This window comes from Sus scrofa, chromosome 2 (genome assembly GCF_000003025.6).
Source record: "Sus scrofa isolate TJ Tabasco breed Duroc chromosome 2, Sscrofa11.1, whole genome shotgun sequence".
NCBI classification, from domain to species: domain Eukaryota; kingdom Metazoa; phylum Chordata; class Mammalia; order Artiodactyla; family Suidae; genus Sus; species Sus scrofa.
In genome coordinates, this window is record NC_010444.4 from 56,677,689 (window position 1) to 56,705,371 (window position 27,683).

Here is a 27,683-nt window from a genome sequence, read left to right on the forward strand (position 1 = left end):
ATATCATCTCAGAGACTATATTACCCAAGGCAACATACAAAACAAATTCACAGATTTCAATACCAATATACAGAACTAAAATTTCCCTATGATCCAGCAATTCCACTCCTTGGCATCTATCCAAAGAAAACCATAATTCAAAAAGATACATGCACTTCAGCACTTCACAGTCATTGTAGCACAAACTCACAGATTTCAAAACGAATCTTATGGTTAACATAGGTAAAATAATTGGGGAGGGAGGAATTTGAAGAGTAGGAATAACATAAACACACTACTGTATAAAATAGATGATTAACCAGAATCTATGGTATAGTATATGATAATCAACTCAATAGTTTATGGGGAAAAATTTGATCTATTTATTTGTATAATTAAATCGATTGCTATACACACAAAATTAATATAATATTGTAAGTTAAAAAAAGATTGGTATATATTTTTGGATTAAGATGGCAGAATAGAAGGACTGGAGCTCAACTTCACTCATTAAAAACAAAAAAATTCACAACTAAAGACTGAGAAATCTCCACCCAAATGGACCAGAAACCCATACCCTACTCCAGAAGAAAAAGAGGAGGGACATCAAGAGGTAGGAGGGGCGATTTCATGATATAAACAACCACATACCTCCCAGGTGGGAAGCTCCAAAGACTGAAAACTAACTGGTTCACAGAGACTCACCTACAGGAGTGAGAGTTCTGAGACCCACATCAAACCCTCACCTGTGGGGATCTGGCACTGGGAGAAAGAGCCCCTGGAGCATCTGGCATTGAAGGCCAGTGGGGCTTGTGTGCAGGAGCTCCACAGGACTGGGGGAAATGGAGACCCCCTTCTTAAAAGGTACACATGGACTTTCACGTGCACTGGGTCCCAGGGCAGAGGGAGGTCTCCATAAGAATCTGGGTCAAACCTGACTGCAGTTCTTAGAGGACATCCTGGGAAAACAGGAGTGAATGTGGCTTGTTGTGAGGGAAGGGCATTGAAGGAAAAGCTCTCAGGAATATTCAGCTGCAGCATGCCTTTCTCTGGAGGTGGCCATTTTGGGAAAATCTGGCCCCACCCATCAGTCAGCACAGACAAGCCCCAGGGCAAACAACAACCCAGATGGGATCACAGCCCTGCCCCTCAGTAAACAGGCTCCTTAGAGACCCCTCAGGCACACAGCCCCCTCTAATCCCATCCAGAGACTAAGCCCCACCCACCAGAGGGATTAGGATCGGCTCCACCTACCAGTGGGCAGGCATCAGCCCCTCCCATCAGGAAGCCCCCCACACCGACTTCAGCCACAGGGGGCAGACATCAGAAGTAAGAGAGGCTACAATTCTACTCTCTGTAAAAAGGTCACCACACCAAAAACCTATAAAAATGAAAAGACAAAGAACTATAACTCAGATGAGGGAGAAAGGGAAAACTCCAGAAAACTAGCTAAGTGATGAGGAGATTCTCAGCCTCCAGGAAGAAAGGCTTTAGACTGTCGATGCTGAAGATGATGCAAGACATTGGAAGTAAACTTACAGGAAACACTGACCAAAGAGATACAAGATATAAAACCTAAACAAGAAGAGATGCAAAATACAATAACGGAAATAAAAAATTCCCTGGAAGCAGCTAACAGCAGAATACAGGAGGCAGAAGAACGAATAAGCGAGGTGGAGGACAGTTCAGTGGAAATTATGGCTGCAGAAGAGAAAAGAGAAAAAAGACTTAAAAGAAATGAAGAGAGTCTCAGAGAAATCTGGGACAACATTAAACGCTCCAACATCCATATTATAGGGGTGCCAGAAGGAGAAGATAAAGAGAAGGGGACAGAAAAAATATTCCAAGAGATAATAGCCGAAAATTTCCCTAACATGGGAAAGGAACCACTCACTCCAATCCAGGAAGCACAACGAGTACCATATAAAATAAACCCAAGCAGGAATACACTGAGACACATATTAATCAAAATGACCAAAATTAAAGACAAAGAGAAAATCTTGAAAACAGATAGGGAAAAGAAACAGGTAACATACAAGGGAACCCCAATAAGGTTATTGGCAGATTGTTCAGCAGAAACTCTGCAAGCCAGAAGGGAGTGGCATGATATACTTAACGTGATGAAAGGAAAAAACCGCCAACCAAGATTACTCTACCCAGCAAGCCTCTCACTCAGATTTGAAGGAGAAATCAAAACCTTCACAGATAAGCAAAAGCTGAGAGAATTCAGCAACGCTAAACCAGCCTTACAACAAATACTAAAGGAACTTCTCTAGGCAGAAAAGAAAACACAGCAACAGGAAACAAAAATTCCACAAATGACAAGGCTCACCAGGAAAGGTCTATATGCAGTAAAGATACGAAATCATCCATGCACAATTATACCACCAAAATCAGAAATCATGAGAAGAGGTGGGTACAAATGCGGGACACTGGAGATGAACTTGCAATTAAGAGAACAACAACTTAAAACAATCTCATATACATATAGACTCTTATATCAAAACTTCAGAATAACTGCAATCCAAAAATCTACAATTGATACACAAACAAGGAATCTCTGAAGAAGAAATATATCTCATAGTAAATAAGTGCATAATCCACCATGAAGGGGGTCATTGACATCATTCTTGGAAGGCTGAAGTCTTCTTAGAAATGATTCTGATTTCCTCTCCATCAAAGAATTTATGATAATTATAATTAAACAATGCCACTGTACAATTAAATAATACAGTTCTACAATTGTATTATCAATAACCATTTCTCTCCATGGTACAATGTAAGGTCTGTAATGTCTTGTTTATCACATCACCTGGAATGGTGTAATGCCTATATGGAAGAATCAATAAGATGTAACAAATTGTGAGGACAGATTTATATAGTTACATTGTTTTTTAACCAATTTATGCATTTTATATTTTACTTATTTTCAGAGGGTGTATTATTTTTGTTATTCTTACCAGTTAAGTTATTCTTTTTATTATGCTATATAAAATATTTAATGGTATATAAGGCTTTCTTCTTTATAAATTTTAGTTGCATAATATACACAATTTTAATACAATGCTAATTTTTAAAGAAAAATTGAAATGTAATAGATAATACTAAGTAGTAAAGATGAAAGCCATAAAAAAAATGGGGTAAAGTATAGAATAAATTTCCTGTTTGTCTAAGCATATTTTCCATTCCACTTCTCCAGTGGGAGTCACTTAATCTGTTTCTTAAGATCCATGATATAATAATCTGTTTGAATGTAATTGTGTTTAAATGTATGTATTTTATTCTGCAAAAAATAAAAATATAATTTCAGAATAAAAAAAAGATTTGTATACATATATATATATAATGTAATATTACTCAGCCATTAACATGAAATAATATCATTTGCAGTACATGGGTGGACTTACAAATGATCATACTAAGTAAGTAAGTCAGACAGAGAAAACAAATATCATGTGAAATTACTAATATGTGAAACCTAATAAAAATGATATAAAAGAACTTACAAAACATAAAGAGACTCAAAGATCTTGAAACAAAACCTATGGTTACCAAATTGGAAAAGTTTGGGGGTATTTATAAATTAGGGAGTTGGGATTGACATATATACACTATTATATGTAATATAGATTGATAAAAAGGACCCTACCATATACCACAAGGGAATCCACTCAGTAGTGTATAAAAACATATATGGGGAAATAATCTGAAAGGGAGTGGATATATGTATATATACAACTGATTTACTTTGCTGTATACCTGAAATCAATGCCACTTAGTCAAATAAACTACAGTAAATTTTTAAAAAATAAAAATAAATAAGTAAAGAAATGTGATACACCACACTAACAAACTGAAGAATAAAAAGCATATGGCTACCTCAATATATGAAGAACAAGCTTTTGTAAAAATAAAAAACCCATTTATGAAAGAAAATTCCAGAAACTAGGCATTGCGGATACCTGCCTCAATGTAATAAAAGTCCTATATCATAAAACCATAACTAACATCATTTTCAATGGTGAAAAGCTGAAACCATCCCCACTAAGATCAGGGACAAGACAAGGATGTCCACTTTGAAACTTTTATTCAACATAATTTTGGAAGTCCTGGCCATGGCAATCAGAGAAAAAGAGAAATAAAAGGAAACTGAATCAGAAAAGAGACGTAAAACCGTCCCTGTTATTAGATTTTGTGATACCATACATAGATAATCCTAAAGATGCTACCAGCAAAAAATTAGAGCTCCTCAATGAATTAGCAAAGTTTGGATATAAAATTACTACATGGAAATATCTTGCATTTATATACCTTAAAAATTAAAGATTATAAATAGAAATTAAGAAGCAATGTGATTTACTATCACGTCAAAGAGAATAGGATACTTAGGAATAATCCTACCTAGAGAATCAAAAGACACAAACTCCAAAAACCATAAGATACTAGTGAAGGAAATGAAAGATGATACAAACTGATGGAAAGATATACCATCCTCCTGGACTGGAAGAAATTATATTGTAAAAATGACTATACTATCCAAGACAATCTACTGATTCAGTATAATCCTTATCTAAATAACAATGGCATTTTTCACAGACATAGAACAAGAAAAAAATAAATTTGTATGGAAAATCAAAAGACCCCTGAATAGTCAAAGCAATCTTGAGGGGGAAAAAAACAGACCTGGAGAAATCAGGCTCCCTGACTTCAGGCTACACTGCAAACAACAGTCATCAAAATAGTACGGTACTGGCACAAAAAAAGAAATATTGATCAATGGAGCAGGGTAGAAAGCCCAAAAATAAATCCATGCACCTTTGGTCAACTAGTCTATCACAAAGGAGGCAAGAATACACAAATGGAGAAAAGACAACCTCTTCAATAAATGGTGCTTGGAAAACTGGAGAGCTACATGTAAAAGAATAAAAGTAGAATATTCTATTATACCACACACACAAAAAAACTCAACATGTATTAAAGACCTAAACGTAAGGCTGTATTCTATAAAACTCTTAGAAGAAAACATAGGCAGAACAGTCTTTTACACAAATCACAGCAATATCTTTTTTGATCCACCACTTGGAGTAATAAAAATACCATAATAAACAAATGGGCCCTAAATTAAAAGTAACAGCTTTTACAATCAAAGATAACCATAAACAAAATGAAAAGACAGCCCACAGAATGGGTGAAAATATTTGCAAATGAAGTGACCCTCAAGGGATTGATTTCCAAAATATACAAACATATAACACAACTTTATATCAAAAAACCCAACCATTTAATTAAACAATGGTCAAAAGATCCAAATAGACACTTCCCTGAAGAAGACAGACAGGTAGCAAACAAGCTCATGAAAAATGCTCAACATCACTAATTATTAGAAAACAAGCTCATGAAAAATGCTCAACATCACTAATTATTAGAAAAATACAAATCAAAACTACAATGAGGTTTCATGGCAAGTTAAATCCCCCCACTATTATTTTGTTATTGTCAATTTCTCCTTTAATGGCTATTAGCAGTTGCCTTATATACTGAGAGTATCCTATGTTGGGTGTACATATATTTACAATTGTTATATCTTCTTGATTGATTCCTTACTCGTTAAGTAGTATCCTTCTTTGACTCCTGTAACATTCTTTATTTAAAGTCTATGTTTTCTGATATGAGTTTTGCTACTCCAGCACACAAATATATAAAACAAATATGAACAGACAAAAAGGGAGAAATTAGCAGGAATATAATAATTATTGGCGATTTAGCACCCCATTTGCATCAATTAACAGATCTTCTGGACATAAAATCAATACATTTCTCTAATAATTGTGATGAAGAGCACCTTTTCATGTACCTGTTGGCCACTGTATGTCTGCTTTGGAGAAGTGTCTGTTTAGGTCTCTCTTAGTTTTTTTATTGGGCTTTTTTTTTTGTTATTGAGCAGTAAGGGCTCTTTTTGTAGTTTGGAAATTAAGCCTGTATTAGTCACATAATTTGTTAATATTTTCTCACAGTCTGTACGTTGCCCTTTTGTTTTGTTTCTGGTTTCCTGTGCTGTAAAAAGCTTATAAACTTGATTAGGTACCATTGTTAATTTTTGCTCTTATTTCAGTTGCCTTGGTGAAATTATATGTGAAAATATTTGCATGATTTATGTCATAAAAATATTTTGCCTAAGTGCCCTTCTAAGAGTTTTATCATGCTATGTCCTATGTTATGTCTTTTTTTACCTTTTATATATTTTTTCTACTGTACAGTATGGTGACTCAGGTACACATACATGTATACATGCTTTTTTCTCATGTTATCATGCTCCATCATAAGTGACTAGACATAGTTCCCAGTGCTATACAGCAGGATCTCATTGCTCATCCATTCAAAGGCAATAGTCTGCATCTATAAACCCAAAGTTCACAGTCCATCCCACTCCCTCCCCCTCCCCCTCCCCCACCCCCTTGGCAACCACAAGTCTATTTTCCAAGTCCATGATTTTCTATTCTGTGGAAAGGTTCATTTGTGCAATATATTAGATTACAGGTATAAATGTTATCATATGGTATTAGTCTTTTTCTTTCTTTTTCTTTCTCTCTCTCTCTCTCTTTCTTTCTCTCTTTCTTTCTTTCTCTCTTTTTTGGTCTTTTTCCTAGGGTTCCACAGTGGCACATGCAGGTTCCCATGCTAGGCGTCTAATTGGAGCTACAGTGCTAGTCTGCACCAGAGCCACAGCAACATGGGATCCAAGCTGCATCTGTGACCTACACCACAGATCACGGCAATGCCAGATCCTTACCCCACTGAGCAAGGCCAGGGATCAGACCCTCAACCTCATGTCCTAGTCAGATTCATTAACCACTGAGCCAAAAGGGGAACTATTGTCTTTCTCTTTCTGACTTACTTCACTCAGGATGAGAGTCTCTAGTTCCATCCACGTTGCTGCAAATGGCATTATTTCCTTCTTTTTTATGGCTGAGTAGTATTCCATTGTGTATATGTAACACATCTTCCTAATCCAGCTGTCTGTCAATGGACATTTGTGTCGTTTCCTTGTCTTGGCTATTGTGAATAGAGTTGCCACGAACATGTGGGTGCATATGTCTTTTTTTAAGGAGAGCTTTGTCCAGATGTATGCCCAAGAGTGGGATTGCTGGGTCATATGGTCGTTCTATGTATAGTTTTCTAAGGTGCCTCCATACCGGTCTCCATAGTGGCTGTACCGGCTTACATTCCCACCAAGAGTGCAGGAGGGCCCCCTTTTCTCCACACCCCCTCCAGCATTTGTTATTTGTGGACGTATTAATGATGGCCGTTCTGACAGCTGTGAGGTGGTGTCTCGTGGTAGTTTTCATTTGCATTTCTCTAATAGTCAGGAATGTTGAGCATTGTTTTGAGTGCTTGTTGGCCATCTGTATGTCGTCCTTGGAAAATGTCTATTCAGGTCTTTTGCCCATTTTTCCACTGGGTTGTTGGCTTTTTTGCTGTTGAGTCGTTTGTATATTCTAGAGATTAACCCTTTGTCAGTTGTATCATTTGAAACTATTTTCTCCCATCCTGTAAGTTGTCTTTTTGTTTTCCTTTAGGTTTCTTTGGCTGTGCAAAAGCTTTTCAGTTTGATGAGGTCCCATGGGTTTATTTTTGCTCTTATTTCTGTTGCTTTGGGACACTGATCTGAGAAAATATTCATAAGGTTGATGTCAGTGAATGTTTTGCCTATGTTCTCTTCCAGGAGTTTGATGGTGTCTTGTCCTATATTTAAGTCTTTCAGCCATTTTGAGTTTATTTTCATGCGTTGTGGGAGGGTGTGTTCTAGTTTCATTGATTTACACACAGCTGTCCAGGTTTCCCAGCAATGCTTGCTGAATAGACTGTCTTTTTCCCATTTTATGTTCTTGCCTCCTTGGCCAGAGATTAATTGACCATAGGTGTCTGTGTTTATTTCTGGGTTCTCTATTCTGTTCCAATTGTCTGTCTGTCTGATTTGGTGCCAGTAGCACACTGTCTTGATGACTGTGGTTTTGTAATATTGCTTGAAGACTGGAAGAATTATGCCTCCTGCTTGGATTTTCTTTCTCAGGTTTGCTTTGGCACTTCTGGGTTTTTTGAGGTCCTATATAAATTTTTGGATTGTCTATTCTAGTTCTGTGAAAAATGTCCTGGGTAATTGGATAGGGATTGCATTGAATCTGTAGATTGCTTTGGGTAGTATGGCCATTTTTACAATATTAATGTTTCCATCCCAGGAGCATGGAATATCTTTCCATTTCTTTACATCTTCTTTAATTTCCTTGATTAAGGTTTTATAGTTCTTAACACATAGGGCCTTTGCCTCCTTGGTCAGGTGTATTCCCAGGTGTTTGATTTTTTCCTGGGTGAAATTTTAAAGGTATTGTATTTTTGTATTCCTTGTCTAAAATTTCATTGTTAGTATACAGAAATGCAACTGATTTCTGAATGTTAGTCTTATATCCTGCTACTTTGCTGAAGTTTTTGATCAGTTCATGTAGTTTTTGGGTTGAGTCCCTAGGGTTTTCTATATATAGTATCATGTCCTCTGCGTACAGTGACAGTTTTATCTCTTCTCTTCCTATTTGTATGCTTTTTTATTCTTTTTGTTTGTCTGATTGCTGTGGCTAGGACTTCTAGTACTATGTTGAATAGCAGTGGTGAGAGTGGGCATCTGTGTCTTGTTCCATATTTTAGTGGGAAGGCTTTCAATTTTTCTCCATTGAGTATTATATTTGCTGTGGGTTTGTTATAAATGTTCCCTCTACACTCACTTTGGTGAGAGTTTTGATCATGAATGGATGTTGGACATTGTCAAATGCTTTTTCTGCATCTATTGAGATAAGCATGTGGTCTTTGACTTTTCTTTTGTTAATGTAGTGTATGACATTGATTGATTTACACATGTTGAACCATCCTTGTGCAACTGGGATGAATCCCACCTGGTTGTGGTGTATGATCTTTTTTGATATGTTGTTGGATTCAGTCGGACAAAATTTTGTTGAGAATTTTTGCATCTATTTTCATCAAAAATATTGGCCAATGGTTTTCTTTTTTAGTGGTATCTTTGTCTGGTTTTGGAATTAGGGTGATGGTGGCATCATAGAATGTCTTTGGGAGTTTTCCTTCTTCTTCAACCTTTTGAAAAAATTTAAGGCGAATGGGTTTAAGTTCCTATTTTTATGTTTGGTAGAATTCACCTGTAAAGCCGTCTGGTCCTTGGCTTTTATTTGTAGGGAGTGTTTTTATGACATATTCTGTTTCATTTCTAGTGATCAGTCTGTCCATTTGGTCTATTTCTTCTTGATTCAGTTTTGGCAGGCTTTAAGACTCTAGAAAGTTGTCTGTTTCTTCCAGATTGTCCAATTTGTTGACATATAATTGTTCATAGTATTCTCTCATCTTTTTGGTATTTCTTCAGTATCTGTTGTTATTTCTCATTTTTTATTTCTTATTTTATTTATTTGCATTCTTTCTCTCCACTTCTTTGTGAGCCTAGCAAGAGGTTTGTAAATTCTGTTCACCTTTCCAAAGAACCAGCTCTTGGTTTGATTGATTTTGTCTGTTGTTTTTTTAAATTCTATTTTATTGATTTCTTCTTTGATCTGCATATGTTTTCCTTCCTTCTGCTGACTTTAGTTTTGCTGGTTATTTTTCAAATTCATTTAGGTAGTGGCTTAAGTTGTCAATTTGAGATTTTTCTTCTTTTGGAGGAAGGCCTGTATTGCTACGAATTTCCCTCTGAGCACTGCTTTTGCGGTGTCCCATTGATTTTGAGAGGTTGTGTCTTCATTATCATTTGTCTTGAGGTATTTTTAAATTTCTTTCTTGATTTCCCCATTGACCCATTTGTATTTTAGTAGCATGTTGTTTAGTCTCCATGTAATAGGTTTTTTTCTCATTTCTCCTCCTGTGGTTGATTTCTAGTGTCATGCCATTGTGGTCAGAGAAGTTACTTGAAACAATTTCTATACTCTTAAATTTATGGATGTTAGCTTTGTGTCCCAGTACGTGATCAATTCTTGAGAATGTTCCATGGGCACTTGAGAAGAATGTGTATTCTGATTTTTTTGGATGTAGTGTCCTGAAAATATCAATTAAGTCTAACTTTTCTATTGTGTCCTTTAGGATCTCTGTTGCTTTATTGGTTTTCTGTCTTGAGGATCTGTCCATTGATGTGAGTGGAGTGTTAAGGTCTCCTACTATGATTGCATTCCCATAAATTTCTCCATTTACGTCTGTTAATATTTGTTGTATACACCTGGGTGCTCCTATACTTTAGGGCATATATGTTGACAATTGTAATATCCTTTTCTTGAATGGATCCTATAACCATTAAATAGTGTCCTTCTTTATGGCCTTTGTTTTAAAGTCTATTTTGTCTGATATGAGGATTGAAACTCCTCGTTTCCTGTCTTGGCCATTGGCATGAAATATCTTTTCCCATCCCCTCACTTTCAATCTATATGTGTCCTTTGTCCTAAGGTGAGTTTTTTTTGTAGGCAGCAGATTCACGGGTTTTGCTATTTTATCCAATCAGCCACTCTGTGTCTTTTGATTGGAGTATTCAGTCCATTGACATTTAAGGTGATAATGGATAGATGTTTATTTACTGCCATTTTAAACCTCATTTTCCAGTTGATTCTATGATTCTCCATTCTTTCTTTCTTTTACTTGGTTGGATGGTCTCCAATTATTTTATGCTCGAGTGCTTTTCTTTTCATTTATTTGTGAATGTAATGTTTGGTTTTGATTTGTGCTTGCCATGATTTTTAAGTATGATAACCCCTTGCTATAATTGTGTGTTTTAGCCTGATAGTCCTGTAGGTTCAAACACTTCATTATCATAATAAAATTTTTAAAAAAAGAAAAAATAAAGAATCTATTTATTTCCTTATTTCCCTTGCCCACATTTTATGATTTTAATGTCTTTTTTTAAATTTTATTTTATTTGAAACACCTTCATATTTAGATCTATACGCTGGCTTATTTAAGTGATTGCTTTCCAGTTGTGTTTTCCTCCATCCTAGATCTTTCTCTCTCTCTTTTTTTAATTTAGAGAAACCCTTTCATTATTTCTCTTAGAATGGGTTTTGTACTGATGTATTCTTTTAGCTTTTGTTTGTTGGAGATATTCTTTATTTCCCCTTCTATTTTAATTGATATTCTTGCTGGATAGTGTAATCTAGGTTGCACATTTTTTTTCCTTTCAGTGTTTTAAGTATATCTTGCCACTCCCTTCTGGCCTGCAGTATGTCTGTAGAGAAATCAGCTGATACCCTTATTGGGGTTCCCTATATTTAATGCTTTGCTTTTCTCTTGGTGCCTTTAGAATCCTCTCTTTATCTTTAACCCTCGCCATTTTTATTATAATATGTCTTGGTGCAGGCCTGTTAGGGTTCAACTTGTTTGGGGCCCTCTGTGCCTCCTGTACCTTGATGTCAGTTTCCTTTAGATTTGGAAAGTTTTCAGCCATAATTTCTTCAAATATATTTTCAATCCCCTTTCCTTTTTCTTTTCCTTCTGGAATTCCTCTTATGCATAGATTGGTGTGCTTTATATGATCCCATAGGTCTCTTATATTGTTTTTCCATTTAGTTTTCTGTCTGCTGTCCTGATTGGGTGATTTCCATTTTTCTATCTTCTACATCACTCATTCCTTCCTTTGCATTATTCATTCTGGTCTTTATTGCCTTTTGCTCGGTTTGTATATCTGCAAATAAAATTTTCTGGGTTATTTTTGGCTCCTCCTTTTATTTTCCAGTTCCTTTCCGAGGGAATCTGCATTACTGTTCATATCCTCCCTTAATTCCTTCAGTATTTTCACAATCTCCCTTTTGAACTCAAAGTCTGTAAGACCACACAGGTCTGTTTTATTGTTGACTGCTTTAGGTGAGTTCTCTTGTTGCTTTAACTGGGAATGGTTTCTGAGCTTCTTCATCTTGCTTATGTTTTTCTTTTTCATAGTGGTGGTGCACTCCCCTTTGCTGGGCAGGCTTTGCCCTGGCACTGCTGTGGAGTGCTTCCTGAGGGCATTGGTGTTGGCCAGACTGCAATGAAGCAGTGGGACTTTTCCCAAGGGTGGGCAGCCCTAGCTGTGTCACTCCACAACAGAGGGTGCTTCCTGAGGGTGGGCAGGGCTACCAGCACTCTGAGGCAAAGGAGCACTTCTTGAAGGAGGGTGTTGCTTTGCTCCCCTGGAGTGGGGCGGTTCCCAAGGGTAGGCAGAGCTAGCTGGCTCATTCCAGGGCATAGAAGCACTTCCCAAGGGTGGGAGGGACTGGCAGGTGTGCACTGAGGTGGAGGTGCACTTACCATGGCTGGGCAAGGCTTACCCTGGTTCTCCTGGGACACAGAGCTCTTCCCAAAGGTGGGTTGTGCTAGGTGACTTGCTCTGCAGCAGTGGGGCATTTCCTGTGTGTGGGCAGGCTGGGCTAGTGAAAGCCATGTTGATGTTTGGTTTCCCACATGTAGTGAGGCCAATTTTCAGGATGGCAGGTGGCTTCTGGCCAGGTGTGTGTGGGGTGGGAGAGGGAGGATGTCCTAAGAAGCTCTGCTCTCTGTCAGCTGGCAGGCAAACTCCCACACTGGGGTGAAAGGAGTATTGTATGGTGGCCTGCCCCTCCTTCTCTCCCCTCCCCAAAACTAGTACCTTGTCTCTCCTGTGGGTCCAGACCTTCTCCCAGGTTCATTCAGTTGTGGCTTTCCACTCCCCAGTCCTTAGCCTATTGCTCCCTCCACCCACAACACACCACTTCCTACTCCCTCAGGCTGTTTCCACACCACCAACCCCAGCCTACTCCAAGGGACTAACCTCTGGAGCCTAGGTCTCAGTGTGCAGCCCCCACCTGAGCATCTCGGTTTTTGGTGTCTGTGCCAGTGGTTCAGATGATCTGTGTGGCTCTTACTCTGCTTTTCAGATCTCAGACCCACTGCTGAACTTTTCTCAGCATCTGGAGATCCTTCCTACTCAGTTGATTTTTCCATTGGTTAGGTGACTTTCCAGGGTGTGGGTTCCCTTTCTCCTTCACAGTTCCCACTCAGGAGTGCCAGTCCTGTCCTGATTCCCTTTCTCTCTCTCTCCTCTTTTCTCTTCTTTTACCCAGTTATGTCAAAAGGTTCTTGCTGTTTTTGGAGGTTTAAGTTCTTCTGCCAGCATTCAGTTGCTGTTCTGTGTGAGTCATTTTATGTGTAGATGTGTTTTTTGGTTGTGTTTGTGGGAGAGGGCAAGTGCATCCCCCTAATCTTTGGCCATCTTGCCTCCTCTCAAGAGTAAATAATTTTGTCATTTCTTAAAATTGGCTGATTTCTGCAAGACTGGCATATTTCTGATAGGGTTATTTTTTCAGAATTCCAAGATTTCTATTAAATTTTCCTTCTAGACATTAATGTCACCCCAAAGGCACAAAAATTTACCAAGAATAGAGTCAAACCTTTTATAAAACAAAAAAAAGTTACACAAGTAGAATATAGCAAATGTTCAATAAATGTTCATTATAAGCATATTCTATTATATGGAAATATTCTTAATAAATAAAGAGAATTACCCAAATTTTCTTGACATGAACCATCACTTTCTGTTAATTTGTTTATTCTACCCATCCATCTACCCACCCTATTCCAAATAATTCTATAGGGGAGGCAGTAGTGGAATTCCAGTGTAGAAAATACCTCAGTTTAACCTCCTATTAGAGAGAAAATACTGTGCATGGGAGAATAGCCTATATTATTTTATATTAGGTCTGGTATTAAACTAATAAGTAGAAAACAGACCCATTTCTACCAATATATGTCACTGTATTGAAAATAAAAAACAAATAAGTTACCTGAAGTACATCTATTTATCCTTGTCAATGACCAAAAAAGTCAGCATATTTTAACTATATTAACAATAAATTATGAATGTTTGTCAATTATAACTTTCATGTCCTTATCGGGAAGTTGGCATTTCATTTAGAATATCCTTGAGAATGAAAGTAAAAATGAATGGATTAACACCAAATTGCCTATATTTTAAAAACAGACACTATTCACCCTTCTTTATTAGAGATAACTCATCATAGGTTAAATTAACTATTACATTGTGAAAAAAGCAATAAGTACAAATATACTTTCTTTTTTTTAATAATCTTTAAATGGAATAGTCTGATTTACTATTGGAAAGAAAAACAATGGGCAACTAAACCTGATTCATTTCTTCTTCTTTTCTTAATGGCACTCTCAGCTTCTCCTCTCAGAAAGGCTAAAATAAAAAACTATTAATACTTGAACTGCAACCACAAATTTATAAGCAAGAATCTCTATCATATGGAAAACACAAAACTGAAGTAAATATCAGGTTAACAAAGTGTCTGCCAACTGGTCTTATATTTTTAAAGTTTGTTGAATAGATTAAACCTCCAGTGTTGAGTAGATTACATTAGGAGTATGAATGCTTTGATATTTGGAAAGCAGAACTGGAATTGAATATTCTAGGTAATATACCTGTAGATGTTTACTGCCTTAGGAAGGTTTCCCCCACAAAACATTATAAATCCAAAAATGTCAAATACTCTATGTCATTATGTCAATTAATATGGCTTACCCAAACCACAGATATGACATGGTTTCGGAGTTTCTTAAGGCAATATAGTAAAAAGATCTCATGTCTAAAATCTGTCCAGAAATTAATGTTTCATGAACTTATGAATGAGAAAATCTCCCTTGGAGGCAACTCTTCTGTATAATCTTTGTTACTGGAGGATGATGAGGCTTGAGGGTTCTAGTGAGGAAGCACAAGTTCATAATCATTCTCAGGGGTATAGGAAGAAAAACTTGGAGTGTAAGTCGTCCTGAGAAGGGCATATTCTGTTTCTGACCCTCCTCTTAATGGTCTCACTCTCTTTGTGACGTTCTCATAACCATCATCATTGGAGCTCAGGGAGGGTCTCCGATAGGGCCTGTGACTAATGACAGTGTAGCACACTTCTTCAGATCCACTGCCATTCTCATTTTCCTGTCAAGCACAAAGAAAATAGAAATCAAGGATCCAGGCTCAATCATCAAATTTGAGCTCTGTGACCCACCCCTTCTTTCTTCTTGTCTAATGATGATCTTACACCTCAGGTATTCAAAGTCCTTTCTCCAAGTCCTGATGTCTTAGAGATTACATTTTATTGACATTAACTCTGCTTCCAACTACTACTCATTCTGCTTTCATTTCATTTAATATAATAAAAGAGGAAGGAAAGACAATCTCATCTCCCTGAATATCTGGAGAAAAGCAATTGTATACTTTATGTAATACATTATGTGATGCAATGTATGCATCAGACCTCAATAAATAATTAACCAAGTTACAAAATAATAAATCTTCATAGGGTAAAATGCAATTAATAAAATTTATAGTTTAAGTAAACTTTCAATTGTATAGACAAAAAAATTAAAACATTGAAATACTGCATACTAAGTCCATAAAATGGTTGTAATGTACTATTAAAAAAATAAAGTTTTTGTCATATGTTTATTGATACCCACCATGTTTATAAATATAAATGCTAAGTCTTAGACAACAATTTTAAAATAATGCAGAAAACTGAAAAGAACTGATGCTTTATGGTGGTTAAATTTTAGCTGAACTTGATTTCACTTATTTTTGTTATAATAACTTTGAAAATTAAAACAATAGACTTCGGTACACTTGGGGAAGCAATAAAATCTTACCAATCACTTAAATCTGTTAAAATATTTTGATTTTTAAATTTCTTTCCACTTCTGCATTAAAATTGCCAAGAGTAAAATTTAAAACATGAAAGACTTTGATAAGTGTATTGAGAAGTTACAAGTAAAGGAAAACCCACAACTAGATTATATGAAATTTTATTTTGACATTTTCAGACAAATGCAATAATTTTGTGTTACCTGATTAGAAGTGGATGCATCATCTTTACCTGGAGGATAAAAATAAAAAGAAAGCAACCTAAGAGTTTTGGAAAATCATAAATTGGGAGTAAGGAGATGATGAAAAAGATAGAAAGCAATGCTAAAACTTCGGAGAGGCACACCATCTAAACATCTGACATTATTCTATGTTATTATTGAGGTTCTCAAGGCTGTATGGCAAGATCAGGGAAGAATATATATTCTGAGGCATCATCAATACTACATTTCTATGTAAATGATGCATACCAAGGCTAGTGAATAAAACTGAATTTTGGAATTGGTTAATAGAATTTTGTCCATAAACATGCTATGGCAATAGAGTATGGCAAGTATTTAAAAGGAATGATTATGTTTATAAATTTAAGATAAATTCTATAAAATTATAACAGGAAATTCATATAATTCTTAAGATAAGCATTTTAGAGATAGGTGCTAAAATTTAAAAAATAACTTGCAGGAGTTCCCATCATGGTTCAGTGGTTAATGAACCAGAGTAGCATCCCCAAGGACACGGGTTCAATCTCTGGCCTCATTCATTGGGTTAGGGCTCCGGCATTGTCACAAGCTCTGGTGTAGGTCACAGATGTGGCTTGGATCCCACAGTGCCACAGTTTTGGCATAGGCCAGAGGCTACAGCTCTGATTAGACCCCTAGCCTGAGAACCTCCACATGCCATGGCTGCAGCTCCAGAAAGACAAAAATGCAAAAAAAATTACATATACAGGTTGATTACAGCTATGAATACTGAAGCAAATTATACATGTGTTAATCACTACTAATATTTTTAATAAAGAAGTTAGAATTAGAGAGGTTGCAGAACCCTAAATACAGTTAAATCCCAATTTATAAAAGGAACATTGACTGATTCTTAAATCTACAACCTAATAAGTTTGAAAGTGATTCTGAGAAAAATCTTAGAATATGTTAAACAAGTTAAACAGACTCTGTATAACAGCAGTATGTTAATATTTAATACCTTTGTTCTTCACAAAAATGCCATGTTCAATGCACTAATTTAAAATATAAAATGTTATGTTTATTCATATGTCTTTATAACTATAACCATTTGTAATGACAGTTAAAATATATGTTTTAAAATTAATATTTTATAATCATAAACATAGAATTTGTAGCCTGAGAAGAAGTCAAGTATAGCATTAGAGATAATGATTTGGAGAATCAAATGTCATGATGGAGGATATAAAGAAATCAAACACCAGTGGGTGAGGAGGTCACAGTTTTTGATTCTGGAAATGTTAAAATATTTATGAACAAGTATATTTACTCTCAGACCAAAAATGTAAAATATTCCATCATCACACTAAAGGTCAGCTGAATTGATATCCTGAGTAGACTTGTTATTAGAAGTTAGGGCACTGATTGATTGGGAAAAAAATAGTAGCCTTAGAACCAGAATGGGAATATTGGAGAAAATTTCTGATGACTTTAACCTGAATTCCAAGCTGCAACAAGTGAGACTCTTCTGTGTGAGGAGGTATTCCCTCTGGTCCTGGAATATGGGACTCTTCCTTAATTGATTGGAAACCCTGAGTAAAATCATCTAGCAAAGGAAAGCCAGCCAATATCCTTCACAAGATCACGTCTGAAAGTAAAAATCAGACCTAAGCATGCCCTTTAAATGGAGTATATAATAACAGAAAGAGAATGTTTTCTTTTTTATTTGTTTTTCTAATATTTATTTTGAATTCAGCAGCATGGTGTTGCTATTGAATTGATTCTGTGAGTCCTGGATTATGAAAGAAAACACAAATATGTTATGGGAATGAATGGATGCCTGTGCACCAATAGGTACACCTTCCAGAAGATCTGGACTCCATACAGCAGCATAAAGAGTTGAGAGCACTTCTAATTATTAATTAGGGTCTCTACCTAGGAATTGATCTCAGTAATGGTCTATATAAGATAGCATTGCTGTTTCAGATTGTTTGTCTTATACTGCTGCTATTAACATAAAACTGATATTTTTTTTTAAAGTTCATTGCGATTTTTATTAGGACTGCATTGAATCTGCAGATCAATCTGGAAAAAAACTGACATACTAACAATGTATTTTCTGGTCCATGAAGATGTTATATTTCTCCAGAATATGTGGTAGTTTTTAATCTACAAGTTGTAGACATATTTTTTTAGTTGTGTAATGATAACAATTATGATCATAACAATTATGATCATTACACAACTAAAGAAAAAATGATGTCTTAAAACAAGGCCAGTATGTTATCTTGCACTTCAGGATGTCAAAATTCTTAAATAAGTCTCACTGGGCTAAAATCAAGATTGACCAGGTTGCATTCTTTTCTGGAGGCTCTAGAGGATACCCTAATTCTTTGCCTTTTCCAGCTTCTAGAGGCTTCCCTTATACCCTTGGTATGAATGCTCTCTCCAGTGCTTCAAACAGCAATGGCCGTTTTAGTTTTTCTCACTGTGACACTGCCCTTTCTGCTTTTCTCTTCTACATTTTAAGAAACTTTGTGTTTACATTGTGTTCACTTTGACAATCCAGGATACTCTCCCACCTCAAGGCCTTTAATCACCTCTACAAATTCCCTTTTGACATTAAAAAAAATTCAAACCTATATGGGGCCTATATTCTACTTACCACACTTGTATTCCTCATTATAAAGAAAAAAAAATGAAAATATCTAAATATTTAAGAACATAAGAATATTTAAGTAAATATATTAACATAACCTTCTCATCCTTGCCCCAGACATCCAGAAAATGGCAAATAAAACCTTCTTTTCTGCAAGTCCATGAGACAACATATGGTGAGTATTGCATTGTTTTCTGAAATGCAAATTTTTCTTGCTGTTTGTTTGGTAAATCTGGTAGCACCTTTTAATGATCTATAAGCCACTTGTACACTGTCATATCTTTTCTGAAATCCAATCCAATAATTATGACCAAACAGCAACTGTTGGTACCAGGAATGGTTAAAGCAACAAACACCCAAGGGTATGAGAATCTGGGCTTAGTTACATCACCTGGTTTAGCTTAGAAGCAGAATGGATCCCATGAGTACTAAAAAAATCAGATACAAGTGATACATTCATTGTACATGTGGCAAAAGACATAATAAAGTTTATCTGTGGTCACCTGAGTGGAAGACATTAGCCTAAATGACTGTTTTAACAGAACTTTAGGAAAAGACTAAGGAATATAAAGACTGATCCATGATCTTATTTTTTTCTGAAGCACATAAACAAAGAATATGACACAATCATCCTGTTAGATTTGTGGTTCAAGAGTTCATCAAAGAACCAAGGAAACTGTCCTGAAAGAATCTTCTTTATACCTTAGTTCACTAATTGGGGAAGGGTTTGTTTTTTAACTCTATCTATATCATAGTGTGCTGAAAGTGTCCATAAACACATACTATGAATTTCACCATGACTTGAAAACATTGGTGAAAAGAGGTATGTTACCCACTTGCAGCATCATCACATAGATTATCCTAACCTGTCAAGGGGGCATGGTCCAAATGGAAAGTAAACTCGAGAACTAACAGCAATACAACTTCCTTAAGGAAATCAGGAAATTATTGATTTGAATATCAAAAAATGCAGAGGTGGTCATTTTGATCACCTTTTCATTTAATTTCCCTTTATGACCTTATGAAAGGATGGCTGGGTCCTAGATATTTTCATAACTGCAACTAAGAGCTCTTGTGCAGCACATCCTGAGGGAGCTAAGCAGTATGAGGTGGTTTACAGTGGTGGGGAGAACCACCACACTTATCTCTAGCTCCAGTGGTGGCAGTATCCTGATACCAATAGGGGTCAGTGAACAGACACCACTTGCAGCCCCAATCACCTCAAGGGCATCACAGGTCTTTGCTTCTGTTGAGAACCCAATGACCAGGCAGTGATTGTTGGCATTACCCATTCCCTCTTTCTCCCTGACAACACACTGAGTATCCTGGGGTAACAACCTGCTGACACCAAAGAAAGAGACATCAAAGATCCAAACTACCACACCAAAAAAAAAGAGTAACCCCCTAAAAAAATAAAAAGGGGTATTATTGCATAGAAATAGATTTACAAGACTACAGTTTGGCTTCCCCAAACTCACAGAAAAAAAACACAAGCAAGGTGAAGAAGCTCAGAAACCATTCCCAGTTAAAGCAACAAGAGAACTCACCTAAAGCAGTCAACAATAAAACAGACCTGTTGCAGTCTTACAGACTTTGAGTTCAAAAGGGAGATTGTGAAAATACTGAAGGAATTAAGGGAGGATATGAACAGTAATGCAGATTCCCTCGGAAAGGAACTGGAAAATAAAAGGAGGAGCCAAAAATAACCCAGAAAATTTTATTTGCAGATATACAAACCGAGCAAAAGGCAATAAAGACCAGAATGAATAATGCAAAGGAAGGAATGAGTGATGTAGAAGATAGAAAAATGGAAATCACCCAATCAGGACAGCAGACAGAAAACTAAATGGAAAAACAATATAAGAGACCTATGGGATCATATAAAGCACACCAATCTATGCATAAGAGGAATTCCAGAAGGAAAAGAAAAAGGAAAGGGGATTGAAAATATATTTGAAGAAATTATGGCTGAAAACTTTCCAAATCTAAAGGAAACTGACATCAAGGTACAGGAGGCACAGAGGGCCCCAAACAAGTTGAACCCTAACAGGCCTGCACCAAGACATATTATAATAAAAATGGCGAGGGTTAAAGATAAAGAGAGGATTCTAAAGGCACCAAGAGAAAAGCAAAGCATTAAATATAAGGGAACCCCAATAAGGGTATCAGCTGATTTCTCTACAGACATACTGCAGGCCAGAAGGGAGTGGCAAGATATACTTAAAACACTGAAAGGAAAAAAAATGTGCAACCTAGATTACACTATCCAGCAAGAATATCAATTAAAATAGAAGGGGAAATAAAGAATATCTCCAACAAACAAAAGCTAAAAGAATACATCAGTACAAAACCCATTCTAAGAGAAATAATGAAAGGGTTTCTCTAAATTAAAAAAAGAGAGAGAGAAAGATCTAGGATGGAGGGAAACACAACCGGAAAGCAATCGCTTAAATAAGCCAGCATATAGATCTAAACATGAAGATGTTAAAAAAAAAAAAAAAGAGACATCAAAATCATAAAATGTGGGCAAGGGAAGTGAGAAAAATTAGATTCTTTTTCATTTTTTTAAGGATGTGTTTGACCTATATGTTTATCAGGGTAAAGCAAGCTGATATAGGAAGGGGTTAACATACTTAAAAAACAGGACAACTGCAAATCAAAACCAAACATTATATTCACAAAAAATGAAACGAAAAGAATTCAAGCATAAAATAATTGGAGACCATCCAACCCAAAAAATAAAGGAAGCAAAGAGAAATATAGAATCAATTGGAAAACAAGGTTAAAATGGCAATAAATGCATATCTATCAATAATCATCTTAAAACTCAATGACTGAATGCTCCAGTCAAAAGACACAGAGGGGCAGATTGGATACAAAAGCAAAAACCTTCAATCTGCTGCCTACAAGAGACTCGCCTTAGGGTAAAGGACACATATAGATTGAAAGTGAGGGGATGGGAAAATATATTTCATGCCAATGGACAAGAGAGGAAGGCAGCAGTTGCAATCCTCATATCAGACAAAATAGACTTTAAAACAAAGGCCACAAAGAAAGACAAAGGACACTATTTAATGGTTAAAGGATCCATTCAAGAAGAGGATATTACAATCATCAATATATAAGCCCCTAATACAGGAGCACCAATATACATACAACAAATACTGACAGACATAAAAGGAGAAGTTGAGGGAATACAATAATAGTAGGAGACTTTAACACCTCAATCACATCAATGGACAGATCTCTAGGAAGAAAATCAACAAAGTAACTTCTCTCCTAAAAACAACAAAATTCACAACTAAAGGCTGAGCACCCTTCACCAAAATGGACTGGAAACCTTAAAAAAGTCATCCTACTCCAGAAGAAAGAGAGGAGGGGCATCAAGAGGTAGGAGGGGCGATTTCATGATATAAACAACCACATACCTCCCAGGTGGGAAGCTCCACAGACTGAAAACTAACTGGTTCACAGAGACTCACCTACAGGAGTGAGAGTTCTGAGACCCACATCAAACCCTCACCTGTGGGGATCTGGCACTGGGAGAAAGAGCCCCTGGAGCATCTGGCATTGAAGGCCAGTGGGGCTTGTGTGCAGGAGCTCCACAGGACTAGGGGAAATGGAGACCCCCTTCTTAAAAGGTACACACGGACTTTCACGTGCACTGGGTCCCAGGGCAGAGGGAGGTCTCCATAAGAATCTGGGTCAAACCTGACTGCAGTTCTTAGAGGACATCCTGGGAAAACAGGAGTGAATGTGGCTTGTTGTGAGGGAAGGGCATTGAAGGAAAAGCTCTCAGGAATATTCAGCTGCAGCATGCCTTTCTCTGGAGGTGGCCATTTTGGGAAAATCTGGCCCCACCCATCAGTCAGCACAGACAAGCCCCAGGGCAAACAACAACCCAGATGGGATCACAGCCCTGCCCCTCAGTAAACAGGCTCCTTAGAGACCCCTCAGGCACACAGCCCCCTCTAATCCCATCCAGAGACTAAGCCCCACCCACCAGAGGGATTAGGATCGGCTCCACCTACCAGTGGGCAGGCATCAGCCCCTCCCATCAGGAAGCCCCCCACACCGACTTCAGCCACAGGGGGCAGACATCAGAAGTAAGAGAGGCTACAATTCTACTCTCTGTAAAAAGGTCACCACACCAAAAACCTATAAAAATGAAAAGACAAAGAACTATAACTCAGATGAGGGAGAAAGGGAAAACCCCAGAAAACTAGCTAAGTGATGAGGAGATTCTCAGCCTCCAGGAAGAAAGGCTTTAGACTGTCGATGCTGAAGATGATGCAAGACATTGGAAGTAAACTTACAGGAAACACTGACCAAAGAGATACAAGATATAAAACCTAAACAAGAAGAGATGCAAAATACAATAACGGAAATAAAAAATTCCCTGGAAGCAGCTAACAGCAGAATACAGGAGGCAGAAGAACGAATAAGCGAGGTGGAGGACAGTTCAGTGGAAATTATGGCTGCAGAAGAGAAAAGAGAAAAAAGACTTAAAAGAAATGAAGAGAGTCTCAGAGAACTCTGGGACAACATTAAACGCTCCAACATCCATATTATAGGGGTGCCAGAAGGAGAAGATAAAGAGAAGGGGACAGAAAAAATATTCCAAGAGATAATAGCCGAAAATTTCCCTAACATGGGAAAGGAACCACTCACTCCAATCCAGGAAGCACAACGAGTACCATATAAAATAAACCCAAGCAGGAATACACTGAGACACATATTAATCAAAATGACCAAAATTAAAGACAAAGAGAAAATCTTGAAAACAGATAGGGAAAAGAAACAAGTAACATACAAGGGAACCCCAATAAGGTTATTGGCAGATTGTTCAGCAGAAACTCTGCAAGCCAGAAGGGAGTGGCATGATATACTTAACGTGATGAAAGGAAAAAGCCGCCAACCAAGATTACTCTACCCAGCAAGCCTCTCACTCAGATTTGAAGGAGAAATCAAAACCTTCACAGATAAGCAAAAGCTGAGAGAATTCAGCAATGCTAAACCAGCCTTACAACAGATACTAAAGGAACTTCTCTAGGCAGAAAAGAAAACACAGCAACAGGAAACAAAAATTCCACAAATGACAAGGCTCACCAGGAAAGGTCTATATGCAGTAAAGATACGAAATCATCCATGCGCAATTATACCACCAAAATCAGAAATCATGAGAAGAGGTGGGTACAAATGCGGGACACTGGAGATGAACTTGCAGTTAGGAGAACAACAACTTAAAACAATCTCATATACATATAGACTCTTCTATCAAAACTTCAGAATAACTGCAATCCAAAAATCTACAATTGATACACAAACAAGGAATCTCTGAAGAAGAAATATATCTCATAGTAAATAAGTGCATAATCCACCATGAAGGGGGTCATTGACATCATTCTTGGAAGGCTGAAGTCTTCTTAGAAATGATTCTGATTTCCTCTCCATCAAAGAATTTATGATAATTATAATTAAACAATGCCACTGTACAATTAAATAATACAGTTCTACAATTGTATTATCAATAACCATTTCTCTCCATGGTACAATGTAAGGTCTGTAATGTCTTGTTTATCACATCACCTGGAATGGTGTAATGCCTATGTGGAAGAATCAATAAGATGTAACAAATTGTGAGGACAGATTTATATAGTTACATTGTTTTTTAACCAATTTATGCATTTTATATTTTACTTATTTTCAGAGGGTGTATTATTTTTGTTATTCTTACCAGTTAAGTTATTCTTTTTATTATGCTATATAAAATATTTAATGGTATATAAGGCTTTCTTCTTTATAAATTTTAGTTGCATAATATACACAATTTTAATACAATGCTAATTTTTAAAGAAAAATTGAAATGTAATAGATAATACTAAGTAGTAAAGATGAAAGCCATAAAAAAAATGGGGTAAAGTATAGAATAAATTTCCTGTTTGTCTAAGCATATTTTCCATTCCACTTCTCCAGTGGGAGTCACTTAATCTGTTTCTTAAGATCCATGATATAATAATCTGTTTGAATGTAATTGTGTTTAAATGTATGTATTTTATTCTGCAAAAAATAAAAACAAAATTTCAAAAATAAAAAAATAAAAATGTGTTTCCATTTGTAGAAAAAAAGGAAAGAAAAGAAAATTAACAAAGCAACAGAGATCCTAAAGGAAACAATAGAAAATTAGACAATATTTTCAGGACATTACATGCATAAAATTCAAATTACATATTTTTCCCAAATGCACATGAAACATTCTCAAGAACTGATCACAGAGCTAACCTCCACAAATTTAAGAGTACAGAAATTATTTCAATTATCTTCTCTGACCACAATGGCATGAAACTAGAAATCAACCATGGGGAAAAAAAAATGAGAAAAAACCGACAACATGGAGACTAAACAACATGCTACCAAAAAAACAATGGTTTTTGAGGGAATCAAGAAGGAAATTAAAAAATACCTTGAGACAAATGATAATGAAGGCACAGACTCTCAAAATCTATGGGATGCCACAAAAGAGGTGCTCAGAAAGAAGTTCATAGCAATACAGACCTTCCTCAAAAAAGAAGAAAGATCTAAAATCAACAACTTAACCCACCACCTGAATGAATTAGAAAAACAAGAACAAACAAAACCTAAAGTCAGCATAAGGAAGGAATACCTAAAGATCAAAGAGGAAATCAATAAAATAGGGATTCAAAAAACAATAGGCAAAATCAATCAAACCAAGAGCTGGTTCTTTGAAAAGGTAAACAAAATTGACAAACCTATGGCTAGACTCACCAAGAAGAGGAGAGGAAAAAACCAAAATAAACAAAATAAGAAATGAAAAAGGAGAAGTCAAAACAGAAACTACATAAATACATAAAACCATAAGAGAATACTATCAACAATTGTATGCCAACAAAATTGACAATCTAGAAGAAATGGACAACTTTCTAGAGTCTTAAAGCCTGCCAAAACAGAATCATGAATAAATAGATCACCTGAGTAGACTGATCACTAGAAATGAAATGCAATATGTCACAAAAGCACTCTCTACAAATAAAAGTCACAGACCAGATGGCTTCACAGGTGAATTCTAGCAAACATACAAAGAGGAAATTATACCCATCCTCCTTAAATTTCTTCAAAATGTTTCAGAAAATGGAACACACCTAAAGACATTCTATGACACCACCATCACCCTAATTCCAAAAGCAGATAAAGATACCACAAAAAAAAGCCAATAACTTCAATGATTTTAGATGCAAAAATTCTCAACAAAATTTTAGCCAACAGAATCCAACAACATATCAAAAAGATTGTACAACACAACCACATGGGATTCATCCCAGATGCACAAGGATGGTTCACTATTCACAAATCAATCAACATCATAAACCACATTAGCTAAAGAAAAGTTAAAAACCACATACTCATCTCAATAGATGCAGAAAAAGCATTTGACAATGTCCAACATCCATTCATGATCAAAACTCTCACCAAAGTGGGTATAGAGGGAACATTCCTAAACATAATCACAGCCATTTATGACAAACCCACAGCAAATATAATACTCAATGGAGAAAAGCTGAAAGCCTTCCCACTAAAATCTGCAACAAGACAAGAATGCCTACTGTCACAACTATTATTCAGCACAGTATTGGAAGTCCTAGCCACAGCAATCAGACAAACAAAAAGAATAAAAGGCATCCAAATAGGAAGAGCAGAGGTAAAACTGTCACTATATACAGATGAAATGATACTATATATAGAAAACCCTAAGGACTCAACCCAAAAACTACATGAACTGATCAAAAACTTCAGCAAAGTAGCAGGATATAAGATTAACATTCAGAAATCGGTTGCATTTCTGTATACTAACAATGAAATATTAGACAAGGAATACAAAAATACAATACCTTTAAAATTGCACCCAGAAAAAAATCAAATACCTGGGAATACACCTGACCAAGGAGGCAAAGGCCCTATGTGTTGAGAACTATAAAACCTTAATCAAGGAAATTAAAGAAGGTGTAAAGAAATGAAAAGATATTCCATGCTCCTGGGATGGAAACATTAATATTGTAAAAATGGCCATACTACCCAAAGCAATCTACAGATTCAATGCAATCCCTATCCAATTACCCAGGACATTTTTCACAGAACTGGAACAGATAATCCAAAAATTTATATGGGACCTCAAAAGACCCAGAATTGCCAAAAAAAATTCTGAAGAACAAAAACCAAGCAGGAGGCATAATTCTTCCAGTCTTCAAGCAATATTACAAAGCCACAGTCATCAAGACAGTGTGTTACTGGTACCAAAACCGACAGACTGACCAATGGAACAGAATAGAGAACCCAGAAATAAACACAGACACCTATGGCCAATTAATCTTTGACATAGGCAAGAATATAAAATGAGAAAAAGACAGACTTTGCAGCAAGAATTCCTGAGAAACCTGGACAGCTACATACAAATCAATGAAACTAGAAAACACCCTCACACCATGCATGAAAATAAACTCAAAATGGCTGAAAGACTTAAATATAGGAGAAGACACCATCAAACTCCTGGAAGAGAACATAGGCAAAACATTCACTGACATCAACCTTATGAATATTTTCTCAGGTCTGTCACCCAAAGCAACAGAAATAAGAGCAAAAATAAACCAATGGGACCTTATCAAACTGACAAGCTTTTGCACAGCAAAAGAAAGAAAAAATAAACAAAAATACAACTTATAGAATGGGAGAAAATAGTTTCAAATGATACAACTGACAAAGGGTTAATCTCTAGAATATACAAACGACTTACACAACTCAACAGCAAAAAAAGCCAACAACCCAGTGGAAGAATGGGCAAAAGACCTGAATAGACATTTTCCAACAGATACAGATACAGATGGCCAACAAGCACTCAAAACAATGCTCAACATTCCTGATAGTTAGAGAAATGCAACTCAAAACTACCACAAGATACCACCTCGCACCAGTCAGAATGGCCATCATTAATCAGTCCACAAATAACAAATGCTGGAGGGGGTGTGGAGAAAAGGGGATCCCCCTGCACTCTTAGTGGGAACATAAGCTGGTACAGCCACTATGGAGAATGGTATGGAGGTACCTTAGAAAACTATACATAGAACGACCATATGACCCAGCGATCCCACTCTTGGGC

At 36.5% G+C, this 27,683-nt stretch overlaps 1 protein-coding gene across 1 annotated transcript in view; it reads right to left on the bottom strand.

Moving 5' to 3' along the window:
• Positions 13,165-27,683, bottom strand: part of GCSAML (germinal center associated signaling and motility like) — a 53,905-nt gene continuing 39,386 nt past the window's right edge. Inside the window, exons 4-5 of the mRNA XM_021083397.1 lie at positions 15,880-15,908; positions 13,165-14,974 (exon numbers count right to left, since the gene is read on the bottom strand). Of these exons, the coding sequence (XP_020939056.1) occupies positions 14,741-14,974; positions 15,880-15,908 (263 nt within the window). The 3' untranslated portion in view covers positions 13,165-14,740. The remainder of the gene's footprint in view (positions 14,975-15,879; positions 15,909-27,683) is intronic.